The sequence below is a fragment of the Paramisgurnus dabryanus genome, chromosome 14 (genome assembly GCF_030506205.2).
Source record: "Paramisgurnus dabryanus chromosome 14, PD_genome_1.1, whole genome shotgun sequence".
In the NCBI taxonomy this organism is placed as follows: Eukaryota; Metazoa; Chordata; class Actinopteri; order Cypriniformes; family Cobitidae; genus Paramisgurnus; species Paramisgurnus dabryanus.
Window position 1 is genome coordinate 33462584 of NC_133350.1, and position 25803 is coordinate 33488386.

At 37.2% G+C, this 25803-nt stretch overlaps 1 protein-coding gene across 1 annotated transcript in view; it reads right to left on the reverse strand.

Annotated features, from left to right (window-relative positions):
• Positions 1 to 25803, reverse strand: part of atg7 (ATG7 autophagy related 7 homolog (S. cerevisiae)) — a 111738-nt gene that overhangs the window by 73406 nt on the left and 12529 nt on the right. The window contains exons 9-12 of the mRNA XM_065265950.2: positions 25538 to 25659; positions 20202 to 20292; positions 19974 to 20118; positions 17952 to 18110 (exon numbers count right to left, since the gene is read on the reverse strand). Coding sequence (XP_065122022.1) covers positions 17952 to 18110; positions 19974 to 20118; positions 20202 to 20292; positions 25538 to 25659 — 517 coding nt within the window. The remainder of the gene's footprint in view (positions 1 to 17951; positions 18111 to 19973; positions 20119 to 20201; positions 20293 to 25537; positions 25660 to 25803) is intronic.

Consider the following 25803-nt stretch of genomic DNA (forward strand, 5'->3'; position numbering starts at 1 on the left):
CAAAAGGAAAAAGCAGCACTATGCCTACATTGGCAGCTGAGGCACAGCAAAGGTGCTGGAGCATGAAGAAGTAAGCTGCAGGCTTTGTTGCCAGTTCTACTACAAGGCTTTTGAAGGAAGTGGGCATTAGAGCAGTGTTTCTCAAACTTTTTCAGCATACGGCCCCCAGTTTGAGAACCACTGCATTAGAGGGCAGGCCATGATAAAGACCATAAAAGACGTTGCTGATCTGATCAGCCTGCGTTGGGCCTGCCTTGGCGGAGGGTGTCTTGTGATGAATGGCAGAGTTAATTATTGTAATAATTAAGTTGCATCTTAAAGGGGACTCATTAAAGTAAGTTTAGAAATACGCAAGCATGGAGTGGCCATCTAAGTGTATAGTCCAACATCTGGCAACAACCCAGCCTGGTTCGATTGTGATCATTAATAATAATATTATTAAATATTAAAAAACATCTGGGGCGTGGATCCTGTGCGACAATGTGGAACCGGGTGAACAAAGGCAATACCAAGTAGGGTTAAAATCAGAATAACCAGACATCTATTCAAATTCTGTGATTGCTAAAAAGTAATAATCATTCCAATTCGTATTATAAACAGCAAGATTTTATCTTTTGGAGTCAGATAAATCTGACTCTGTTAAACAATTCAGTAAGCCATGCCGATTGGTTTCCAACTTTGGGCCAATGGGTGGTTTCCCTCATAGTCACCAATAAAAACCTCCCAACCAAGATGATGCCTCAAAACACACAAAAAGAATGGGACTGAATCGGTTGGGATTGTAACATCTAGTCCGTATAATGTAAATTACATTTTAAACTGATATTGAATATAATGTGTCATCTGTAATGTCTAACATGCAAACGATTATGCTTTAAATTTCCCAGTGTTACAAAACAGGCATAAACAGACAAAGTGTTTCTGCATAGCAATGAGTTTACTGCACGCTTCCTGATTACATTATCTTAAGGTCACATACACAGAAAGAGAAGTGGTCCTAAAATGTAACCCTGTGGGACTCCACACTAAATATTTAAAAGATTTAGTACTATAAACTATATCCACTTACAAATATGTCACATTCCAGTAGAAAAGAGCCCTGAGTTATGTGTAAATGTTTACACAACATTTACAAAGTAACTCTACTTAGGAAACATCATTGCTTTGAAACTAGTGTGAAGACAAATAAGACTAGTCAAAGATAATTCAAAAATATATTTTTTTAAACACTTTTCCTGACAATTTGTTAAAAAAAACATTAATGGTTCTCTTTAATCGCTAACAAAACAATAACAGAGCTCATAGACACATCAGAGACCCAAGAGCCAAGAGGGAAGTGAAGTCAACTTAACCACGAATCTGCTGAGTGTGTTTGCCCTGTGAGGAAAATGGAAGAAATTACACGCTATCCAATTTTGCAGAGGTGAGTACTTCATCAGAAATCATGTGAATTTATCTCACTATCTAAGCGAGAATAGCTGTATGGTGTGTGTGTGTGTGTGTGTGTGTGTGTGTGTGTGTGTGTGTGTGTGTGTGTGTGTGTGTGTGTGTGTGTGTGTGTGTGTGTGTGTGTGTGCGTGTGCGTGTGCGTGTGCGTGTGCGTGTGCGTGTGTGTGACAGAGCAAATAGTAATTACATCATGGATATCCGGCTCATCTAATTGGCTTAGAACACACAGGGGTTCGGTGAAAATAAAAAGTATGGCATAATTAGCTGAACAGGGGTGCCGATCGATACAGGATGAAGAAATGAATAAATAATGACAAGAGAGTCAACACAGCAGACGGATAATTCATATCAGTGACCAGATGGGCAGCTGCCAGCACGAGATGCAATGCAATGATTATTTAGCCAGGTGTACAAAAAAATTCCTTAATAAGATCCTACAGTATCCACACAGACACAAACACATGCATGCACACACACATGCACAAACACACAAGCCCAACTGTCAGATGGTGCATGTCTTACGTAAGGATATTGCTCTCGCTCTTGTTTTAGCACCTCCGTTCTTTGCTCTCTGATAAATAACATTTGGAGCAAATGTAGAAGTTGGCATAAGACTGACTTTAATTATGAGCCTGTCTGAAGTGTGATCACATAATAACTTGACTAACAAGAGTGCAATGTGCTGGAAATTTTTACATTAGTATCACTCACATTTGAGATATTAAACCTTTAGTGACTCATAAGTCAAGAAAAGTCAAGACATGGAATTAGGGATCATTATTTAAGATATATTTATCGAGAGACGCAAGAGAGTGGCAACACTGTTGTCGGAGCTCCGTCGAGATCATCATCTAAATCCTATTTTTCTACTATCTTGTTCCTATCTATATAATATAACTCACTAGTTCATCTTAGGAATACCTTACCGTGACGATTATTCAACAGTATCAATAACTGAAACCATTTATCGCTGGTAAACACCCAGTATTAGCATATAGCACGCTAGCATAAACAAACGGGGAAACGCTGCTCTGTGCATTGGAGCTCCGTCGAGTTCATCATCTAAATCCTATTTTCTTACTATCTCGTTCCTATCTATATAATATAACGTACAAATTTATCTTAGGAATACTTTACCGTGACAATTATTGAACAGTATTAATAAGTAAAACGATCTATCACTAGTAAACACCTAGTGTTAGCATATAGCCCACTAGCACTTGCTCACTGTCTGTTTACTGTAAATCTGCCTTCCTTTTCGATCTAATGGCGGACACATCCGATGTATGTTTTTCAGACCTTTCCTCACCAGAGCGGGAAGCTGTGGAGGAGTTGTTGCCTGGCATTCGCACCAGGCGGTACAGCGTGCCCCACATTACCCTGGCTCCAGGCACCCGGAGACGACCGAGGCATGCAACGAGCGAGCACCCATCTCGATGCAGCTTCACGGACCGCATATCGCCCAGCATGAAAACGGTAAGACTCCGCTTGTCATTGTAACCTGCACTACTTGCCACATGTACAGTTTAGCTTCTTCCGTCAGCACAGAGGGGTTTACATGTGTTAAATGTATTGAAGTAGTAAGGCTAACGGAGAAGGTTTCAGAACTAGAAGCGCACATCTGAACGCTCGTTGAGGACAGTAAAACCGCTAATGTTGATGTTTCAAACACTGTTGTTTCGGGTGCGCCTACGGTAACGCGTAGTACACATAGCTCGGTTCCGGCAACTGAGTTAACACGGCCGACTAACTGGGTGACTATCAGGTGGCGTAGTCATATTCGATGCCCATCGAAGTCCCCCCTAGTAATTTCTAACAGATTCGACATCCTGAGCAATACATCGGCTGAGACATCTGTTAAAGGTGCCCTTGTTATTGGAGACTCGATACTTAAGAACGTGAACATTGAGGCACCAGCCACCATAGTTGACTGTAAACCGGGAGCCAGATCGTCAGACATTAGATCCAAACTTAAAGTGCTGGCTAATGCTAAGCGTAAGTTTTCAAAAATTGTTATTCATACCGGCGCAAATGACACCAGACTCCGCCAGTCGGAGATCACCAAAGATACTATTAAAGAGGTGTGTGAAATTGTAAAAACAATGTCAGATAATGTAATATGCTCTGGTCCCCTCCCCGCCTACCGGGGTGATGAAACTTATAGCAGATTAGTGTCTCTTCACCACTGGTTGTCAAAATGGTGGCCTCAGCATAACGTAGGGTTTATAGACAATTGGAAGCACTTCAGGGGGAGACCTGACCTGCTAAAGAGAGATGGCCTTCATCCGTCATCGGAAGGAAATGCTATACTCTCTAGAAATCTGACCAATACTCTTAATTCTAATACAGTCTGACTACCCAGGGCCCAGGTCAGGAAACAGATAGATCGGCCTACCCGTCCATCTGTTAGCTGCTCTGACATGTCAAGATCACATATATCCCAGAACTTAGAGTCTATCTTACCAGAGTATCAACACATTTCAACTGTGTGCGTTCCTCGAACAAACGAATACAGAGCACCGTTTACCTCGTCTCGTACAAATCTTACTAACATAAAATTAGAAAACAATACGTTTACAGATGAACCTCGAATGTTAAAATTCGACCTTCTTAACATTAGATCGCTTACCAATAAAGAACCCATTGTCAATGAAATAATTACTGACCAAAACTTAGATGCACTCTCTTTAACAGAAACCTGGCTTAAAGCAGACGATTACATTAGTTTAAACGAATCCACCCCACAAGACTACTATTATAAACATGAACCGCGATTAAAGGGGAGAGGGGGTGGTGTAGCTACAATATACAACAACATTTTTAAAGTTAACCAAAAATCTGAACTAATATTTAATTCATTTGAAATAATGCTATTAAATATGGAAATAACTGATCGTAACCATAAACAGCTCTCTTTTGTCCTTGCTACAATCTATAGACCTCCGGGCCATCATGCAGATTTTCTTAAAGAAATATCAAATTTCCTGTCTGACCTCGTAGTCACTGTAGATAAAGCTCTTATCGTTGGTGACTTTAATATACACGTTGATAACCCAACAGATACATTAGGATTAGCGTTTATAGATATTCTAAATTCTCTCGATATTAGACAAAACGTGACAGGGCCCACGCATACTCGTAGGCACACATTAGACTTAATTCTGTCACTCGGGCTCAATATTAATGAAATCGAGATATCACCTCAGAGCAATGCAGTTTCAGACCATTGCCTTGTCTCATACACGGTACTTCTAGATAGGATCACTCGATCCACAATATGCTACCGACTAGCCAGAACAATAATTTCTACCACTAAAGATAACTTTATTAGCACTCTTCCAGACCTGTCCCAAATGAAACATGTAGCAGATAATCCTGAAGATCTAGATATTGTAATAGAAAACCTGAACAGTATTTGTTCTAACACATTGGATGCCGTAGCTCCAATTCGAAAAAAGAGAATCAAAGAAAAAACACCAGCTCCATGGTACGACCATCATACCGCAGCCCTTAAAAAGGCTGCTAGAAAAATGGAAAGAAACTATAGAAGCACAAAGTTAAAGGTATGGCGTGCAGCATGGAAAGAGAGTGTTAAACACTACAGACAGGCTATAAAAATTGCCAGATCTATGTATCTCAGCAATCTTATTAAAGAAAATCATAATAACCCTCGCTTCCTCTTTAGCACAGTTGCGAAACTGACTAGAAATAAAGAACAAACAGAACCCACTAATAAACTCCCACACAATAGTAACGACTTCATGAACTTCTTTACTAAGAAAATTATGATTATTAGGGAAAACATTGTAGGTACCCAAGCAGCCACCACTCTACCCAGTAATATATTTAACGCTAGCTTACCATACGAACATCTTGAGTCATTTAAACCTACTACAATAGAAGAGCTCTCTAAATTAGTAGCGTCATCCAAATCATCATCCTGTATATTGGACCCTGTTCCCACAAAATTACTCAAAGAGGTATTCCCTATAGTGTCTAACCCAGTACTAAATGTATTTAACTCATCACTAGAATTAGGCTACGTTCCAACAGCTTTCAAACTAGCAGTTATTAGACCGCTCATTAAAAAACCAAACCTTGACCAGGGAGATCTAAATAACTTTAGACCAATCTCAAATCTCCCTTTTCTTTCCAAAATATTAGAAAAAGTAGTGGCAAGCCAGCTACGTACATTCTTAGCAAATAATAGTACGTATGAAAAGTTCCAATCAGGATTCAGGCCCCACCATAGCACAGAGACAGCGCTGCTTAGAGTTACAAATGACCTCCTATTAACATCCGATCGTGGTGAAATATCACTCCTTATATTATTAGACCTTAGTGCAGCCTTTGACACAATAGATCACACAATCTTACTTAATAGGCTAGAAAACTATGTTGGCATCAGTGGTCAAGCACTAGCCTGGTTCAGATCGTATCTAACCAATCGCTATTACTTTGTTTATGTAAATGAGGAGGAGTCACATCACTCCCTGGTTAAATACGACGTACCGCAGGGATCAGTTTTAGGTCCTATCCTGTTCTCGTTATATATGTTACCTCTGGGAGATATTATCAGGAATCATAACATACAGTTTCACTGCTACGCAGATGACACACAGCTTTACATCTCCTCACATCCTAGCGAAACACACAATTTTTCTAAGCTATCAGACTGCATCAGCGATATAAGTGACTGGATGGCACATAACTTTCTTATGCTAAACTCCAATAAGACAGAGATACTTGTTATCGAACCGAATCGCTACAAAAATAATATGACAGACTACAAGTTGCCCATAGATGGCTGCACTGTGGTGCCAACCTCCACGGTTAAGAATTTAGGTGTGATGTTCGACAGAAATTCATCCTTCGACAGCCATATCTCCAATGTCTGCCGCACAGCATTCTTCCACCTTAAAAATATCTCAAAAATACGCCATATGTTGTCTGCATCAGATGCAGAGAAGCTTATCCACGCTTTTATGACCTCTAGAATAGACTATTGTAACTCATTACTCGGAGGATGCCATGCAAATCAGGTAAACAAGCTTCAGCTAGTTCAAAACGCTTCTGCAAGAGTTCTTACTCGATCTAAGAAGTATGACCGCATAAGCCCAATTCTGGCATCTTTACACTGGCTACCAGTTAAATATCGTATACAATTTAAAATATTACTAATCACCTACAAAGCCTTAAATGGCCTAGCACCCTCATATCTTAGAGAATTATTATTAGAATACAATCCATCACATGCATTGCGGTCACAAAATTCTGGCCTCTTAATTATCCCTAAAATATCAAAAGTGTCTAAAGGTGGCAGATCCTTTTCCTACTTAGCCCCTAAGCTATGGAATGATTTACCAACCGACGTCCGAAAATCAGAGACAGTAGATAACTTTAAATCTAGACTTAAAACTTTTCTCTTTAACAAGGCATTCGCATAGTTTGTTTTAGCAATAGTACTTATCTCCCAATAGCTTGTACAACCTAATAAATAAATAAATTAAGAATAAATTAAAACCTTTTTTTCGTCAACACTCCAAAGCATGGTAAATGTCATTAATACTCTTTAGTAATATGCTGAAACTTTGAATTGGTTGTCGATTGAGTCTTAATTGCCAAATATGGTCGGTTTGCAATTTTGGCCTTTTCCCATGGCCTTAAAAATAGTATGTCATACAGAACCGTTTGCCACTGTACGTTAGTATTAACGACGGCAGTGGGGCCTCTGGCCTTAGTCAAACGAGTTCTGTTTCTGTTTCTAAAATCCTCAACTATATGTAATACACTTATCTCCCAATAGCTAGCTTGTACAACCTAATAAATAAATAAATTAATGAATAAACTAAAACCTTTTTTTCGTCAACATTCCAAAACATGGTAAATGTCATTAATATTCTTTAGTAATATGCTGAAACTTTGCATTGGTTGTCGATTGAGTCTTAATTGCCAAATATGGTCGGTTTGCAATTTTGGCCTTTTCCCATGGCCTTAAAAATAGTATGTCATACAGAACCGTTTGCCACTGTACGTTAGTATTAACGACGGCAGTGGGGCCTCTGGCCTTAGTCAAACGAGTTCTGTTTCTGTTTCTAAAATCATCAACTATATGTAATACACTTAACCAGCAATAGTTAGCCTGCCCGGAACCGAGCTGACTAAAACCACATTACTGTGTGACACTTGCTATTTATGTGAACGGCCCCTACGCTAATAAGATTTTGTTTCTCTCTCCCTGTCTCGTCCTCGATCCCGAGGACAATAAGACAAACAGATCCAGATCCAGTTCCGGTAAATGTGAAAGTCGGCACACCTCTGATCTACTGGCTGTTCTTCAACGTGATGTCCAGCTGATGCCTGACCAAAGACCACCGGCAGAACCCGCTTAATCCCCGCTTAATCTCCTTCCGTTTCAATGTGTATATATATATATATATATCTCCCAAGGGTTTTTTCCTCCTAGGACTTTTTTTTACTTCCCCGGCTAAAATTCCGGGGGGGGGGTTTTTCTCCTAGGGGGTTTTTCAACCCGGGGAGGCAGCCTTTTTGGGCTTAACTTCTATACGTTACATTAGTAATACGTTTGCTTATAATGTTGATTTATAGCCGCAGCAAATTTAGCTGCTTGTGTTATCGTGTATTATGTTATGCTATCTGACGATTTTCTGTGATTTTCACTACATCTATTATGTAAAGCTGCTTTGATACAATTACCAAATTGTGAAAAGCGCTATATAAATAAAATTGAATTAAATTGAATTGAATTATATTGACAAATTTTTCAAATCTGTGCAAAAAAAAATTTCACAAAATTGCTTAATTTATGAATATCAAACTTTTTCAACGTGCGCCCCCCCTCCCCGTGTGTATGGAACTTTCCTTCGCGCCCTCCAAAGAAAAGTTATGATAAATGTGTTCTAAAACGCAACATTTTAATTAAATAAAACATTAAATTATACAAAGTAGTGCTGTTTGTTAGTAGCCTTATTTTTTATGTTTAATTACACAGAATTTATGATAAATTCATTTATTTTATAAAATGTCATAAAACTGGGGCCCCTGCCCCCAGTTTGAGAACCACTGCTGTAAATTATGCTGATGATGTGATTGCTGCCCTGACGGTCTGGTAAAGTAATTATTTGTATGAGAAATCATTTGTACTGCATATGTCTGTGCTTGAGTATGGTTTGGACGCTGCACAGAGATGCTGAAATGAACATCCCTACAGGGAATACTAAAAGGTTTACTCACTCAAAAAGAAAATACCATCATAATAGTATCTCAAGGACTTGGTCCTTAAGTTCAACTCAATGATCTGTTTCACTGCATGAGGTTTACCAATTCACTCTTTGTGGTTTCTTTATCATATGCATCAATCTTAAAATGTGGTGTGGTAAATAATCGATAAAAAAAATTATTGAATGAATCGTGATTTAAAAAGTAAGGAAAATATTTCAGACCATATAAATATTAAAGTACACATCACAGTAAACTGAAAATGATCTCATTATAACACAAGCTAACTTAATAAAGTTCAAAGTGTCCACATTTTTCCCTTTCAATGCCTCACTGGTCATCACAATACAAACAGTGTGAACTAAACAATTTGTCATTTGTCACTATTCTTTTTTTGACTACTGTATACATGAACTCTTTCCCTATAAGTTGAATTGCTGCTTGCATTAAAATTTAATAAAACATTTGTTTTTAATTGAATCGTAAATGGATTTGCATTGCGAATCAAATCGATTTTTATTGTGAGTCGAGTCAATATTGGATTTTTTTAATCAAACCAAAAACTGAATCGAATGGATTTACTACTTACAAGATTCACACCTCTAGTACTGAAGCTACTTTATGTATAAACCACTTTTATTATACGTTTAAAATCCTTTGCATTCTTTCTGAAGTATGAAAGTCATTTGGAACGTCATGATAGTGAGCAGGTGATGCACTGTTGATGTACTCTTTTTGTTTTTGTTTTTTTTAAGGTATGACGTAAGGGCAGTTTCTTATCAAAATTCTCTTAACACATCATTTTAACACAGATGTGCACATGGAAGCAACTGAAGTTGTAAAAATATAGATTTTTCTGACAAATATAGATTTCATCTCGTGCATTTGGATGGATATGACTGCTCCTTGTGTTTTGTATTGTGATGTTATCTGGGATTGATGAGTGATGTCATCTGGGATTGCTATTATGAAAGGTCTGATGGCGTTAATAGCGGATCTCTCTCTTTTTTCTTTGTGGTCTGGTCTTGTTTGCCTTATGTCTAATTCGGTCATTACCGCTTTCTGGAGAGTCTAGTTTTAACCATAATTTAGTTTGACCTTTGAATCTTTGTTAAATTGTATTGATGAAACACAATGGGCTAATTATTTTGTCTTTTTTTAGTAACAGGTTTTCAGTTCATGTTTTTGTTAACATTGGTGAGGGAGCAGTGGCACATGAGACTCACTTGTTTATTACCCTTGGGAGTTAGGTACTATAAGATATTTCCCGGTTGATTGGTAGTGAGATTATTAGATACACAAAGTTGTATTAATTTTTGTTGATTATTTTATATTTCTCTTTTGAATAACATTATGATGAAAGAAACTTTTGAGTTCAAGCTTTTGTAAATCATTATTTGTGTATTTGGCCTTTACCCATTCACCTCAAAATGAAAATTCTCTCAACATTTACCCTCATGTTGTTCTTAACCTGAAGCAGTTTCTTTATTCGGTTGAACACAAAATACGTTATTTTGATAAATGATGGTAAGCAAACAGTTGATTTTACCCATTGACTTCAATATATTTGAAGAATAATTAGGACATTTAAGTATCGTGGCAAAAAAGATGAGATATTCTCATCTTACTAAATGTCTAGTAGGTTCTGAAAGAATCTACACACTAGAATTTACTTGACATTAAAAAAATACCTAGAAAGCAATATTTCTTTAATTTCCATATCATTGACTGTGGCCTAGAGCGCACAGAAACCCATTTTGCATTTCATATGAAACAGGTTGAGCCCCCTGCATTCATTTACATTCAGTTGTGCTCAGTCCAGCTGTTTTTAAACTCAGAAACATGTACCTTGTAATCGGCTGCTCGCTTATTCTGTGCCACCTGCTCTCTGTGAAGTTTGCCAGATGACAGCAGCTGCGTTTGCAATGACTGCAAACTTGAATATAAAAATAAACATGAATAAATTGGGGTAAAAAAGCAAAATACAATAAACAAACTACTTTATTATATAAACCATTTATATACACTATACAAAAATAGGGTGCTAAATAGCACTAAAAATGGTTCACCAGCTTGTAAATAGGGCAAGCACTTTATGTCCTATATAGCACCTATGTAGAACAGCACAACTATAACATATGACTCTACATAGGTCTTATATCTTTAAAAATATCTTGACAAAATCCACAAAATAGCAATTTATAGTGACAAGCTGAAAAGACTGTCTTTCTCTATTGTTTAAGAGCACGCCTGTAATAAGTGTATCAGTGTAATAGATTGTAAGTAAAATAATTTTTTTATTTAATGAGATATGCACAAAATGTATTCACAAACTGCTAAGTAATCTTCTACCTCTAACTCTCAGTCTCTCTCTCTCTGTAAATGAGAGATTAAAAACTAAGCCTTCAATATACAATACTTCAACTTTTATTTATAAGTAAGTAGTGGTAAAATTACCAAAGACGCAACTAGAAACACTGCAAATGATGAAAGTCAGAATATAAAAATGAAGAAACTGAAGCACACATTATTGGGGGGAGACTGGGATCAATGTCACAGGTTGTATTCAGATCCAAGTACCTACAAGGGACCCAAGTCTGAATGTGATCCATGGTCGTTTTGTGTGCTGTTCCTCAAATTCAAGGTAGACTAATATTTCCAATAGAATCTGAGAGTTTTAAGGATGACATTTGTTGAGAATGCCCAGTGTGATGAATCATGGGAAGTGAAGGGGATATGATGGAAGCACAGATGGCGTCAGCAGAGCAGAGGCGGGAGGAACCGAGGGCTTGATATGTCAGAAGAAACAAGGTCTCATGAACGTAAACAACGCCTGACAACATTCCCACACATGAATATGAAGTCTGAGTCTGAGTCACAAAAGTCTGATGTTCATTCACCCAAATAATTTGATTATATCAATTGCTTACCACGCATGTAGAACGGTAAATATAAAGGATGACTTAACTGTCATAACTTAACTTTAGTACTTAAATAACAAATGAGTCATATGGATATGGCCAAAAAAGTAATAAGTACTACTTAGAAACCAAAAATGATGGAATTAGAATATGGCATTTAAAGGTCACATTCTTTCTGATCCCATTTTTAAACCCTATAAGTGTGTAATGTTGCTATAATAGCATAAATAATACCTCAGTGATTCTTGGGAATTTGGATAAAACAGGTTTAAATTTTGAAAAAAAAGTTAGTTAAATTACAAAATCTGAAGGTATATCATTATAGACCAAGGTCTTGGCTGTTCAGCAATTTAACGGTGCAACCTCCCCTGTTTCTATTTTTTTCATAAAAAAGGCGTTTTTCCAGTTATTACTCAAACAACGTTTACTTTAAGCCTAAATAGAAAAAGTAATGTTTTTTATTTAATAAAAATATTTTTGTATTAATAGAGACTATTAATTTAATAACTCAACAGCACTAAAGAAACATATTGTAAGCATATTCATTTAAAACAAATAAAACTACATCTGACGGTGGTGACATTGGCCTCATTATTCCAAAATGTATACCACTCAAGTCAATGGCTTCTTGCTTTAACTTTATGTAAATATTTGGTCCAAAAAAGAACAATCCTGAGCACTGTGATGAACAAATATGAAATCATAACTTCCTAAAATACATAAAACCTGACAGAAAAGACAGGAAACCTGACGGTGGTGACAAAAACCTAATATAGATGAGAAAAAAATAGATGAGTTGTTCACATTAGGCATCTTGTTTCCCCTCTGTTGCTAGCTACTTCAGACCTCTTCTTAAAAATTACACATTTATTTCATAATCTAATTTTTTTTTTTAAAGATGACGGTGTTGATATGTTATGGTTGTCACAGTAGCAATGTCCAAAAATATGAACAAGTTTAAGAGAAAATTGCAAACATGCAGGAGCTTGAGTGATCTTGAAGCATGCAGTAGAGCTGAAGGTTTAAAAATGGGGTCCTCAGGAATGCAGTTGACCCTATAGTTGTCTGATTTTATTGCTTTTTATAAATATCTGACGGTGGTGACGAATATGTGGGACACATTTTGAGCAATCACAAAATAATAGTAAATATTGTTCAAAACTCACTGTTTGTAGTTTTTAATACATATTACAATGTACCCTTTCATGTGGTAAATATATTATTCAATTCAATTATTACTTTATTGGTTTTTATTATTGTTTTTTTTTATCAAGTTGAAATGATTATCTCTTAACCGAGGACAGCTGATTTTGTAGGCAATGGGCCAGCATATAATCATTAAATTAATTAAAAATAAAAATAAACCTATAATAGAACCTTACATATGTGAAAAGGACCCCCTGATTATAACATTGATTCTTTTTCTTCATTAAAATGTTATTAATTTCCAACAGAATTAGCACTTTTTTTAGTGGGACATGTTTTTGCCAAAGTTTCAAGAATCAGTGACCTGTAAAATGATAAAGCTCAAAGTTCACTTGCAGGTGATATATTTTCTTTAACAGAATTCACATTTCAAAGCCTACAGCGAAAGTCCGGTTTGGACTTCAGCCCTCTACTTCCTGCTTTAATGACATCAGTTGAACAGTTTTTTTGACTAAACTCCGCCCACAGGAATACGTCAGTCGTCAGCTAAGCTAACGGCAAGCTAAGCTGCTATCGAATCGCAACACACCAAACAATCTACACAATCAGAACTCGTTACGTATTTCTGTAGGAGGGACTTCACAGAACAATGAAGACATCAGCCTGTTTTAAAGACAGTGAAAACAGCGCTATACAGATAGTTAATCGTGTGAAAAATACCACTTTTTTTACACGTGAAACATGAACACATGTTATATTGCGCACTGTTAACACAATCAAAGCTTCAAAAACACAGAAAGAACGGGAGCTTTAAGACTTACAGGGCCAGATTCACAGAAAATGTATGGTATTTAAATTGATCACACAACGCAATTTACTAATGCTGCGTGCACATTACTAGTGACTTTATCATTTTGAGTCGCACATCTCCTTCAACAAGTTCATTAGGAGGCATTCCTACAATAATTCTGGTTGTCATTAATAAATTAATACCCTCCACTCCAGTAACTGATGGATAGCCTGAACTTCACTGCTTCATTCTCAGTCACTCCCTAAAGTCGCACATAATTTACATAAGGTTAAACTTTTCGGAACTTTATCAAGTTCCTAAACATGACCCATCTGATCACCAATAGTCACCGTGGCTCGTGTCGCTGAAAGTCACCAAATTTTCATTAAAATTTATTACATCTTGTCGCTCTGCTATGCTGGTTGGTGGTAGTCCGAATGCCCCATGTGGCTTGGGCTTGTCAGTACTGGTATTTGCACCATTATTTAATACCCAAAAAGCTGCACCTGATAATGAGCATCGATTCTGCTTATTTGCAACCCTGCTCTTGGTAAACTGTGTCTGTCGATATGAAAATTAGTTCCTGTTTTCTTTAACACAGTGGTTCGTAAACTGGGGGTCGTGAGATGGTGTCAAAGGGACCCCAGTTTTATGAGATTAAAAAAATATATTAATCATCATAAATTCTGTGCAATTAAACCTCAATAAGGCCACTAACCAACAGAACTACATTGTATTATTTAATGTGTTTTGTCTAATTCAAATGCTAAGTTTGTAATTCTAAGATTGTTTAATGTCATGAACTTTCTTTGGGGGGGCCACAAAGGGGATTCACCATAGACTGTAAAAAAAAATGAACGACGCTTCATTCCATTGTAATGAACTGAACGAAAAATGGACGCTGACATGTTATGCAAAAACATTAATTTGGAGCCAGGACATGCGCAGAAGGAATCGTCCGTAGAGCCCGTGGGCGGAACCACGGTATCCAACTTCCACCCAAAAGCTTGCGTGCCCAATTCCACCCCGCCCCTTGAACATCAATTGACTGGCTTGCTAAAATAAGTTAAGTTAAATACAACTCATTTTGTCGGTGTGCAATAACACAGAAATCAAAAATTTATAGCTAGCTATATCTTCAATCTTACCCCGAAGCTTCGAGTGTCGCATAGAGAAGCTGTCAATCACAAATGTCAATCATAATGACACACCCCGTTTCTATAGCATCAAATTACTAGCTAAAATATAACTTATATTAATAATCTACAAATTAACATATATCAGCTTAATAACAACTAATTTAAAGGACCAAAACCATCTTTCGCAAAATTTTATTGGAAGTGAAATTTATTTTTTATTTCGACCCGAGTCCCGTTTGTTTGCATGGAGAGGGTGGGGTTTATGACTTGAACTGCATCCAGCCACCAGGGGGCGATCAAAGAGCCAGCAGCTTCACTTTTCAGGATGTATGAGGCACACCTGGGATGCCCCCTCCACAAGGGGATCCCCCCTCAGGCATGCCGAAAAGTTTGAGAACCACTGCTTTTAGGAAATGCGCTAATTTGCACTGTTTAGTGAACCCAGCCCTAAATTCAAGCCAAATGTGCAGGGGTCACATTTAGCATGCAGAATATAAAAGGACACCAAAATACAACATTAGCAAAAACAATATCAACTAGTTGATTTGAAGTAGTTTTTTGCATCCTCGTGTAGGAAAAATTGTTACTGTGCATCAGCCCAAGAATAAATTTCTTGAAATAACCTTTTCTGTGAACTCGATCAATGTAAAACCTAAGTGATGAAAATCTGAGCAAAGCTTTGAGTCAGCTTTACAAACCTGCTGAAAAAAAAAGGAAAATGAATACTTCCTGGTAAATGAAGCTATAAGAGCCCGTCTGCATCCTCTGAGGTGCTCAATGATGCATTAAAACATTGTTGAGTACATGAATACAAAGAAGGCCACATTTCTTATGCACCGTTTATAGAGCAGACAATAAAAAGACCGATTTGAAATGATGAAGTACATTGTTTGGCTTGGCAGTTCATTTGTTAATAACATCTCTCACTCAAGTGGTGCTGGAAAGACGACTTTGTTTTAGTAAAAAACATTTGTTCCATTTAGAAAAGCTAAAGATTTCTGCCGCATGTTTTGCAACTTTCATTTTTTGCTACTATTCATCATTATGTTTCCAAATCAAGTTATGTCTATTAAAAATGTATCTGTATATTTATTTGTATCGTTATTTCCCCTTAAAAGTTTCATAGACTGCGCTTTGTTGCTCTTTGGGAAGCTGAGAGATATTAAGTGAGGATTATGTTAACTCTTTCAACGCCAGCATTTTTTTAAAAAGTTGCCAGCCAGCGTTTTTCATGATTTTCACCAAAATTTAAGGCCTTCCAGAAAATGTTCTTCTTTAAATATATAAACATACAATATACCAAATGAAAGAACAGACCCTCTGCTTTCAAACAAAACAACCCGTTTCATCCCACCTTCAGTGGTTCTTTTGTAATCAGCTTTTGAATATGGGTAGGTTTCTACAAAAACACCACATTTTGAGCAAAAAGCAGAGATAATTCCATTTTTGTGACTTTTCATAGAGATCCCATTCAGAGCGATCTTTAAAACAGACACGGACATGCAGCCGCTTGCCATAGGGCAATACTTCCGGGTTTAAAAAGTTGCGGAAGGTAATAATAGCGGTATTGCGGAAAGACGGAAAATCTCGTCATTGGCGGGGAAGCATTTTCTCTTAATTGACGAGATATCTCGTCAATGGCGGTGAAAGAGTTAAGACATAAAGATTTTTACATTTATGTTTATGTAGGGGTGGTGATGGCGCAGTGGATAAGACACACGCCTTTGGTGTGGGAGACCCGGGTTCGAATCCACTGTGACACACCATTGTGTCCCTGAGCAAGACCCTTAACCCCTAGTTGCTCCAGAGGCGTGCGACCTCTGACATACAGAGTCGCTTTGGACAAAAGCATCAGCTATAAAATATAAATTTATCTTTCACAGAACGTAATAAAAAAGCACATGTATTTGAAATGTAATTAATATAATATGTTTGGAGGTGTGAACTACAGCTACTTTGACTGATAAAACCCCTCCCAAACTTTTGGAGTTTGCTCAGCACAAGAAAAACACTCTTATGGGAGCCATGTCTCACCAAAATTAGCTTTCAGAGGAGCTGCAATCAAGAATTGTTGCTTTACATAAAGCTGAAAAGGTTTACAAAGTTATTTCAAAGACTTAAGAAATTCACCAGTCTACAATTAGGAAAACAATCTACAAATGGAGATGCTTTGGGACTGTTGCTACTCTACCAAAAAGTGGGCACCCAGTCAAAGTGACACTAAGAGCACAACGAAGACTCATCAATGAGGTAAAGAAACAACCCCGAATGACAGACAAAGATTTGAAGGCATCATTGGAACTTGCTAACATCTCTGTTCTGAGTCTACAATATGTAAAACAGTGAACAAGCAGGGTATCCACAGCAGGACACCATGAAGGAAGGTTTACTAAAAAGAACATTGCTGCACGTCTGAAGTTTTCAAAAGAGCACATTAACACTCCACAGCGGTATTGGCTAAATGTTTTGTGGACTGTTGAAACTAAGATTGAACTATTTGGAAAAAACACACAGTGCTACATCTGGCATAGAATGGGCACGGCATATCATCATGAAAACATCATCCCAACTGTAAAGTGTGATGGAGGAAACATCATGATTTGTGTTGCTAGCTTGCAATCATTGAGAGGAAGATGAATTCCCAAGAATATCAGACAATTCTTCAGGATAATGTGAGAATGTCTGTATGTCAGCTGAAACTGTGTAGAAGGTGGGTGATGCAACAGGAAAACGACCCAAAACACTGCAGAAAGTCCACAACAGAATGGCTTCAGAAAAACAAAATTCGCCTTTTGGAGTGGCCAAGACAGTGCACAAACCTCAACCCAATAAAAAAACTATGGATTGACTTGAAGAGGGCCATCCACATGAGATGTCCAAAGAATAAGACAGAGATAAAGCATTTCTGCCAGGAAGAATGGGCTAAAATTCCTCCTCAATGATGTGCAGGTCTTATCCGCAGCTACAGAAAGTGCCTGGTTGAGGTTATTGCTGCCAAGGGGGTTCAAACAGTTATTAATTCACTTAGGGTGAAGGGTTCACTTACTTTTTCCACTGCCATTTTGAATGTTGAATAAGTGTTTTCAATGAAGACATGAAAGATGAGATTTTTTTGTGTAATTATTTTGAGACAAATTATGTTTGTCAATACCCTTGACATTTTATGACAAATTCATTCAGAAAACTATGAAATTCCAAAAGATTCACATACTTTTTCTTGCCACTGTATATACAAGTTTACTTTCTTGTATTATAAAAAAAACTCACCACACCAGGAAAGATCTTCTTCAGTCTGTCCACTGCAGCGAGAGCTTTAGATTTTCCTCCACTGAGACAGTCTTCAAACTCATAGAGCGGCTGGCGCACTGGGTTCGAGTATGATATCTTTGCATTGTCCACAAAGGTAATGTGTCGCACACCCCAGCCCTAAAAATGAAAACATTCAGTTCTTGAAATGTCCTTAAAAGAACCAAACTGGACACAAAGTAATCTTAAAAAATAACTTCCATTTGCATTCATATTGCTCCTAGTCTTACAAGTAGAGTTGGATTTGATTTTGGTCCATTTAAAGTAGCTGAGTTTGCACTGCAGATTACATTGCAGTGTGTTCAACTTTATACAGTAACGCGTAGACTGACATGCAAATAACATTGATTACGTACAAATACACCAAAAATGGGAATATTTTCAATAATCAGAGTAAAGACATACTGGCAGTAAGTTTACATGACTGGAGCGATTAACCTCTTCACTTCTAATTACATCCAGTTTTTATTTTCTGATTATTCGCTAATGATTGTGCTTATTATCCACACATAACCCAATGCAGAGCACAAATGATGAACTGTTGACAGACATAGATGTCCACTGTTTTAATTTCCTTAATTAACATGTTCTTATGAACGTATTTCTTATTTGGTGCTGTAATCAAGATAGAAATAATATGACAGTGCCTGTAACCGTTTTATACGCTGCTGTCACATTATTTGAGCTGTTTGTAGATGAAGGCAGACTGCTGACAGCGAGTCGTGTTGACAAAATTCAGAGAAAAGTTCCTCATGTCAAGTTTAAAACGAATTTGCACTACCTGACAAAAACACACAAGCACTTTAGTTAGTGTGATATAAATGCGATAAAAGTGTTTGCATGGCCGCATCCTGTGACTAAAATAGCGTACGCCACCTTTTTTAATGCGATTATACTTGCTGCGATTATAAGCTTAATCGCATTTTTTTTATCAAAGTATTGTGTTTACATGAGTTAAAGTATCCTCGCAGTATTGCCAAAATCCCATTATTTTAATAGCAGAATGAGAGTGCATGTAAACGGGGTCATTGAAATACCACGAGAGAGACTCCAAAGCATACAGAGCAGTCGACTTCCAAATCGTTCTGGGTATTTTGATGTTCAACACACATCTTCATTCTAATCCTCCCACCAAACATATTGCGGCATATTTAAAGAGTGATCATTAGACTACGCACTGTAAATTTTTTCCATTGCAGTTTGGGATATACTCATTTTTCGCATTGCTTGAAAAACCAACTCACCCAGTAAAATTTTTTTTGCCATATATGGGAGTTTATGCAAAATCGCTGTTCCCATTTGGTGTATTTTCAATTTGCAGTTTCATTTTGGGCAATTTGAAGGGTAATGGAAATGCAGCTTGTGTGAATGAGTGACATATTTTTATTCATAATAATGTTGTTGTGTATAACCTATTAAAAAAGATAATTGTACTTTAATAAAATTACCAAACTTAAATTGGTATTTTGTAGCAGAAATACAACAGATAACTTTGGTTTGTAGTGCAGTCTATTCCAACCTCTATTTTTCTGCATTAAACTAAAAGACCATCCATTAATTTTATCCATAAAGTGAAAATGTAGTAGTTTCTTAGACCCAGACCAGTCATTCAGTTACAACGTTAAACATGGCATGCTAGTCTCTCATGCTGCGTGTTTGGCCTTACTATCATAATCTATTGGCAGGAAGAAGTCTTATTGCCAATATGTTAATCTGAACAGCTGTAGAAGCCATTAGTTGACACCAGCATCATTCAGACACTACGTCTGGTGGCATAAACGTAGTCTTACTTTTATAATCAAAGCTTTAGGCTCATGATTACTCCAAAAAAAAAAATAAATAAAAAATGATGCAGTTATTATAGTAAATGCAGTTGAGCAATTAAATCATATAAAGCAAGCCAAGTAATCCATATTGAAGGCAATTTTGTCCGATTCTTTTTTGTAAACTGCCTGTAATAACTCAAAAGTAAATGGCTCTTACCATAAGTGTCCGTGCCACATTGCAGCCCAACGTTCCAGCTCCCAGTAACAAACACCTGGTTGACACGATCTTATCCAAATCTAGAGAGGGTACCAACCTCCAGCGCATTAATTTCAGGTTGAGATCGACCGAAGACTCAGCAAGCCTTGAAGAAACCAACACCAAACAGCTAAGAAAACCAAAAAATTTCTATATTCTCAAGCATAAAGGAAACTTTACGTTTAATACCTTTTAGGATCCATACATTCACTGAGATTGACACTTCTAGGTCCCATGGCACCCTTAGAGTTCTTCTCCCACCCAACACTCTTTGGACAAACTGGAACAGAGTTATTAAACATAAATAAACCAAACATTAATTATAAATGTAGCAAAGTTTAAATGATTTACGGTATTACTTTTTTTTAGTCTGTAATATTTTATTGTTGGTCTATGTACATCAGACAGTCATCTTTTGTCATATTATGTTTCTTTAGTTTTATTCTTGCCCCATTAGCATTTTCATAAATTCAAAAACTTTCTTAAAAATTTTTTTTTGTTTGTTTTAAAACGTTTGTGTTTAGCTACTGAACACTGTGCTCTATCTAGCTGTTTTTAAACACAATAACTTGCACCATTTGTTCGTCCTTAAAAGTATTTTACCGCTCACTTTTAGACAATGGGGTTTGAAAGTCTAAGGACACCACAATCCCCATGTAAGACTTCCAGTGAAGTACAGAAGATGCTCATTGTCACACACATGGATCATCAGGTTTTGTCAAGGCCAACTAATATGCAGTGTCATGAAAGCAGAAGGAGGACATACTGTACCACACAATGAAACATTTGTGTCATTTTTCAGTAAAATGTTTTATAATATAATTTGTAATGAATGATAAAGAAGTGTAAAAAGACAGCATGCATTATTAATGCTGATGTTCCAGCATGGGGTGAAGAACGTGCTGTTCCTATTTTGTGGCTATTGGGTTCGTTCTAATTGCACCAATTAGTCTCTGGTTCTTGCCATTTGAGTGCACAATTAGTGACCAAAATGAGATTCATAGGAGGGTTTTTTTTCCCGCATGATGCTTACCTCTATCTCTAAATCAGGTTTCTGAAAGCAGTAATTAGAAACAAAGAGCTCCAACCTCAATTCAAAGTGAACATTCAGATTGTAGCTTGTTAGATCCTGAGTCTTTTGAATCAGCATTTCTCACCACAGGGAAGCAAAAGTGTACATTTGATTTTTTGTAATTGTGCCAATCAAGGTCATACTTCGTACTTTCATACTTGCATGTGCACTTGCTTTGCACTGTATAAACGTTTTGCCTTTCCTGAAAAAAGTAGGGCTGCTTAACAATTAATCGCAGAATAAACATGTTTATAATATATAATACACACACATGCATGTATACATTTAAAAAATATTTACATGCGTATATAAATTTTCCTGCCCAGTCTCACAAAGTTTAATGATATACTGATATATTGATATATAATGATTTTTTTTTTATTATTCTTTTTTCGTGATATTATCACGAATTCCTGTTTTCATGTGATTATCACATATTGGTTACTCAACTGCTTTTTCCTATTTTTAAACCATTGTTGCTTCGGTTTAGGTTTTGATTTGGTGCTTGCATTAGAATGTCACTTTATACATTGGTTTATACTATTTTTTCTGATTTATTTTTTATATGTCGCCTGGCGTTATGGTTCCAGTTGGGTTTGGGTAGGGATGTCATTTTATGTAAATCTAACCCTAAACCGAAGCGACAATTGTAAGAAAATAGGACAAAACAGTTGAGTAACCAATACGTGATAATCACACGAAAACAGGAATTCGTTATACGATCAGGAAAAAACGCGGAAATTCGTGATAATATCACAAAAAAGAATAAAAAAAAACACGTGACTATATAACGAAATTTCGTGAGACTGGGCTGAAATTTTCATATTTATATAATAAATATTAGTTATAAATATGAATACTGATTATATACATTCATTTTTCTTTAAATTATACATGCATGCATAACACACATAAATATAAAGATTAATTGTTATGCAGGCCTAAAAAGCATTTTTAGTCTCAGACCTTTGGACACCACAGTATGCGACATGATCAGTTTGCACTGAATCCCACAACAGTGCCACTAATCAGGGTGAACCTCTCAAAACTTCTCAAGGACATGGACCACGGGTTTAAAGCCAGTGACGTAAAGGGCAGGTGGTTTAAATGAATAAGCTTGTATATGTGAGAATAGATTTGAGTGGTGGGAGTGCTGGGGGGGCTTTCTGTTTCACTTATCAGCCTCTCTTTTCATCCGTACCCCAGCAGATTCACACAATCAATGCAGAGACTCCCAGAGGATTTCATAGATGTCTGCCGCTGTGATGTGGGATGAGATTCAGTTCCTGGAATATCCACTATCAGATCACAGCTGATGAAACCACTTGAATTGATGAAGGACTTGAGCAGAGAAACACGTGCGGTGGAACTGAAATACCCACCTTAACAACTGACAACCTACTCAGGGATATGAATTTACAAACTAAAAGAGTAGGATTTTCTTTGCTTTGCGTCACCAACGGGTCATTTTTGTCTTAAAAATACATTTTTAAAAGTGTGTAATTCAATAAAGTGCGTCATTTTTTAAAAGACATGCAGAAACCACCATCTGTCAGCATACAGAGGTGTGAATGAGTCTATTAGTCTGTTCCTCACAAACCTGTTGTATAGTACAGCTTCAGAAGACTTGGAATATAGCATACAGTCATTTGGGCATAAACTTGAAATCATTGTTGTTTTCAGAGAAAGCAAAAGTCAGATAGACGGTTTTTTCAAGGCAACTATTATGTTATTATTTATAAAGGTACCACTTTATTTCAGCCATCTACTTCAGTTCTCAGGTTTTATATAACTTGATCATAAAGAAACATAAAAAACAAAAATCAAAGCACTTCAAAAGGAAAAACTGGCATTGTTCTATCGCAGGCCAAAAAACAAGATGAAAGTTCACTTTTAGGGTCCTTAAAACCAGAAGCCAATAGAAGCCTGCCAGGACTTTGTAACATTTTAATAGTTTCACGCCTCTCTTAAATAGAGATAAAAATAGGGCTGCAACTAACCATTATTTTTATAATCGATTAATCTGGGAATTACTTTTCGATTTATCGACTAGTCAAATAAAAACATTAATGTTACTCAATTATATTTTTCACTTATTATAGCTAAATAAGGCACTAAAATGGGGTATTCACATGTAAAAGTGTACTTTTAAAGGGGCAAAAGCCACGCACTTCTACAGTTTTACTTATACAATCTTTATGATATTTTAAGCCTTTAAGAATAACTCCAAAAATCCTGATAATTTACTCACCCTAAGTCATCCAAAACATTGATGTCTTTCTTTGTTCAGTTGAGAACAAATTAAGTTTTTTTTTGAGGAAAACATTCCAGGATTTTTCTCCATATAGTGGACTTTATTGAACCTCAACAGTTCACAGTTTCAGTCAGTGTTTCCCATACATAGGCTCTACTTGGGCGCTGCGCCCAGGTAAATTGCGACCCGCCCAGGTAAAAAAAAAAATCACTTTACGAATTTCCTTATTTTCTGAACTCGACTGGATGACCCGTGTTTTGGAGAGAGAGAGAGAGAGAGAGAGAGCGCGCGAAAGAGAGAGCGCGAGAGAGAGAGCGCGCGAGAGAGGTGGGGGTCGGGTGACCGTGAAGATGATGCACGCGTCATAAACTCATCATCCAGCGCGGCAAACTGGATCAACTGCAGCAGCACATACGGAGCAGCCAGGGAACACACTGCGACCAAAATGGTCGCATATGCTTATGTGCATATGTGTTTATAGCATCTAAGTTGGCTTCATTTTGCGTGCAAGCACGTTGTGTCTCTCCGGTTGAGTGTCCGTTCACGTGCTCTCTGTTTCTCAATGAATTGGGCGCGACGCGAAGCAACCTCAGTGTCACATTGTATCCTTTCATGTTTCTGAACTTGAGCAGAGTTTTACCATTAGAGGTCTTTCTTCACTGAGGACGCGGGACCCGTACGGTTCCGGGTTTATATTTTAAATGGTCAGATGGGTCCGGGTCGGTCCTAGTTCATTACTTCGGGTCCCAAGTCTGATTAATATTGTGTGTAAAACCCGAGTCGATCGGAGAACGGCCGTGAGCGCTACCGCGCTAAAGCTCGAGTGCTGTTTTAGCGTGCCTCCGGTTTCTATGGCGATAGCAACTGGCTCTTGTCACGACCACGCGCCGCTTCATTTTCTTTATCCCATTTTTTTATAATCTTACTATTAATAGACAAAATCTTTACTAAAATCTAAACAGTTTGCACAGAGATTGTAGCAAAAAGCAGTGCTAATACTGAATGAGCAAAGCTCTAGCTGACTCAGGATATAAAAAACGCAAAGCTGTAATGTAAAGTCTGTCATCGGGACAGCAAGTAGACTTTTAAATCTGAAATAATTAGTGGATTAAGCTTTTTTTAATCGGCAAAAGAGAAATAGAAAGCAGAAGCAGTAAAAGTGCCTATCTAATTGAAATTATTAACATTATAACATCAGTCACATTTATAATCTATAGACCTGCACTGTCTATATAGGCTATAGTATACATAGTATTGTATATAATTGAGTTTGATAAAAGGGGTCATCAAATTGCTTCATATATCAGTGCAAAAACATAAAGTGTTTTCGTGGTGCTTTGACAAACAGTGTCAGCTTTGTTTATGGCAAAAAAAGTTTGGGGTGGTTAGATTAATGAACTATAATGTGAAATTAATATGAATGTTTTATAAATCAAAGTATTGTGTTGTGTCACACATTATTAGTTCTTTGTTACATGTATAGTAGACCATTTTTTGTCGGTGGATAATAATGATTGCCCTTTTCACCAGCTACCACCACAAGTAAATTTCAGATCTGTGGGAAACACTGTCAGTGCAGCATCAAAGGGCTCTAAACTATCCAAACCAAGGCATAAGGGTCTCATCTAGCAAAACCATTATCATTTTCAGCAAGAAAAATGAAAACATAAGTACTTTTGCACCAGCTGTGTAATGCGCCAGCGCGACCTCACGTAACTGCGTAAGCACGTCGAATGGTTTGATTACAAACATTCCTCAAAATATCTTTCTTCGTGTTCATCAGAACAAAAAAAAATTATACAGGTTTGTTACAACATTAGATTACAATTTAAATTTTTGGGTCACTTTAAAGGGCGAAATAAAACCTTTATTAACCAGCGTTCGTTGGCCCTTTTGCTTCCGTCATTGTCCTGTCAGGGTTGCCAGATCCACCTAACAAAACCAGCCCAATGGCCATTCAAAATTAATCCAAAAGCACCCAATGACTATTCACAGCCCAAATACCAACAACCAAGGACCCAAACCCTTTCATCTCTAACCCGCAGAAAAACATCAACCTACAGAAAAAGTTCAACATTATCCCAATTCAGAAGGAATTATCGATTTTTAACGATTTTATTGATTCTTATTGCAGCCCTTGATAAAAACTTTGCCTTCTGCAGAGTGCTTCAGTGCAACAGCATGAAGATGGTAAATTACCTGAGCAGGTCGACAGGTCTGGGATCCTGACCCGAAAAATGATGCTGTGCTGAACGGATCGTCTCCCTTGTAGAGTTCGGTCTCTGAAGCACACAATCTCCACTACATCCAACTGTGAACCCCTGACATTCACAAAGACAAACACAGAGGTACACATGGTTTTTGGAATGACCTTACATTTACCATTACAAAGCCAGAAGAGTGAGCGCAGATGGTGAGTCTTGACATTTGAACATTGGAAAGCTGCACAATACCGCAGTTTTCCT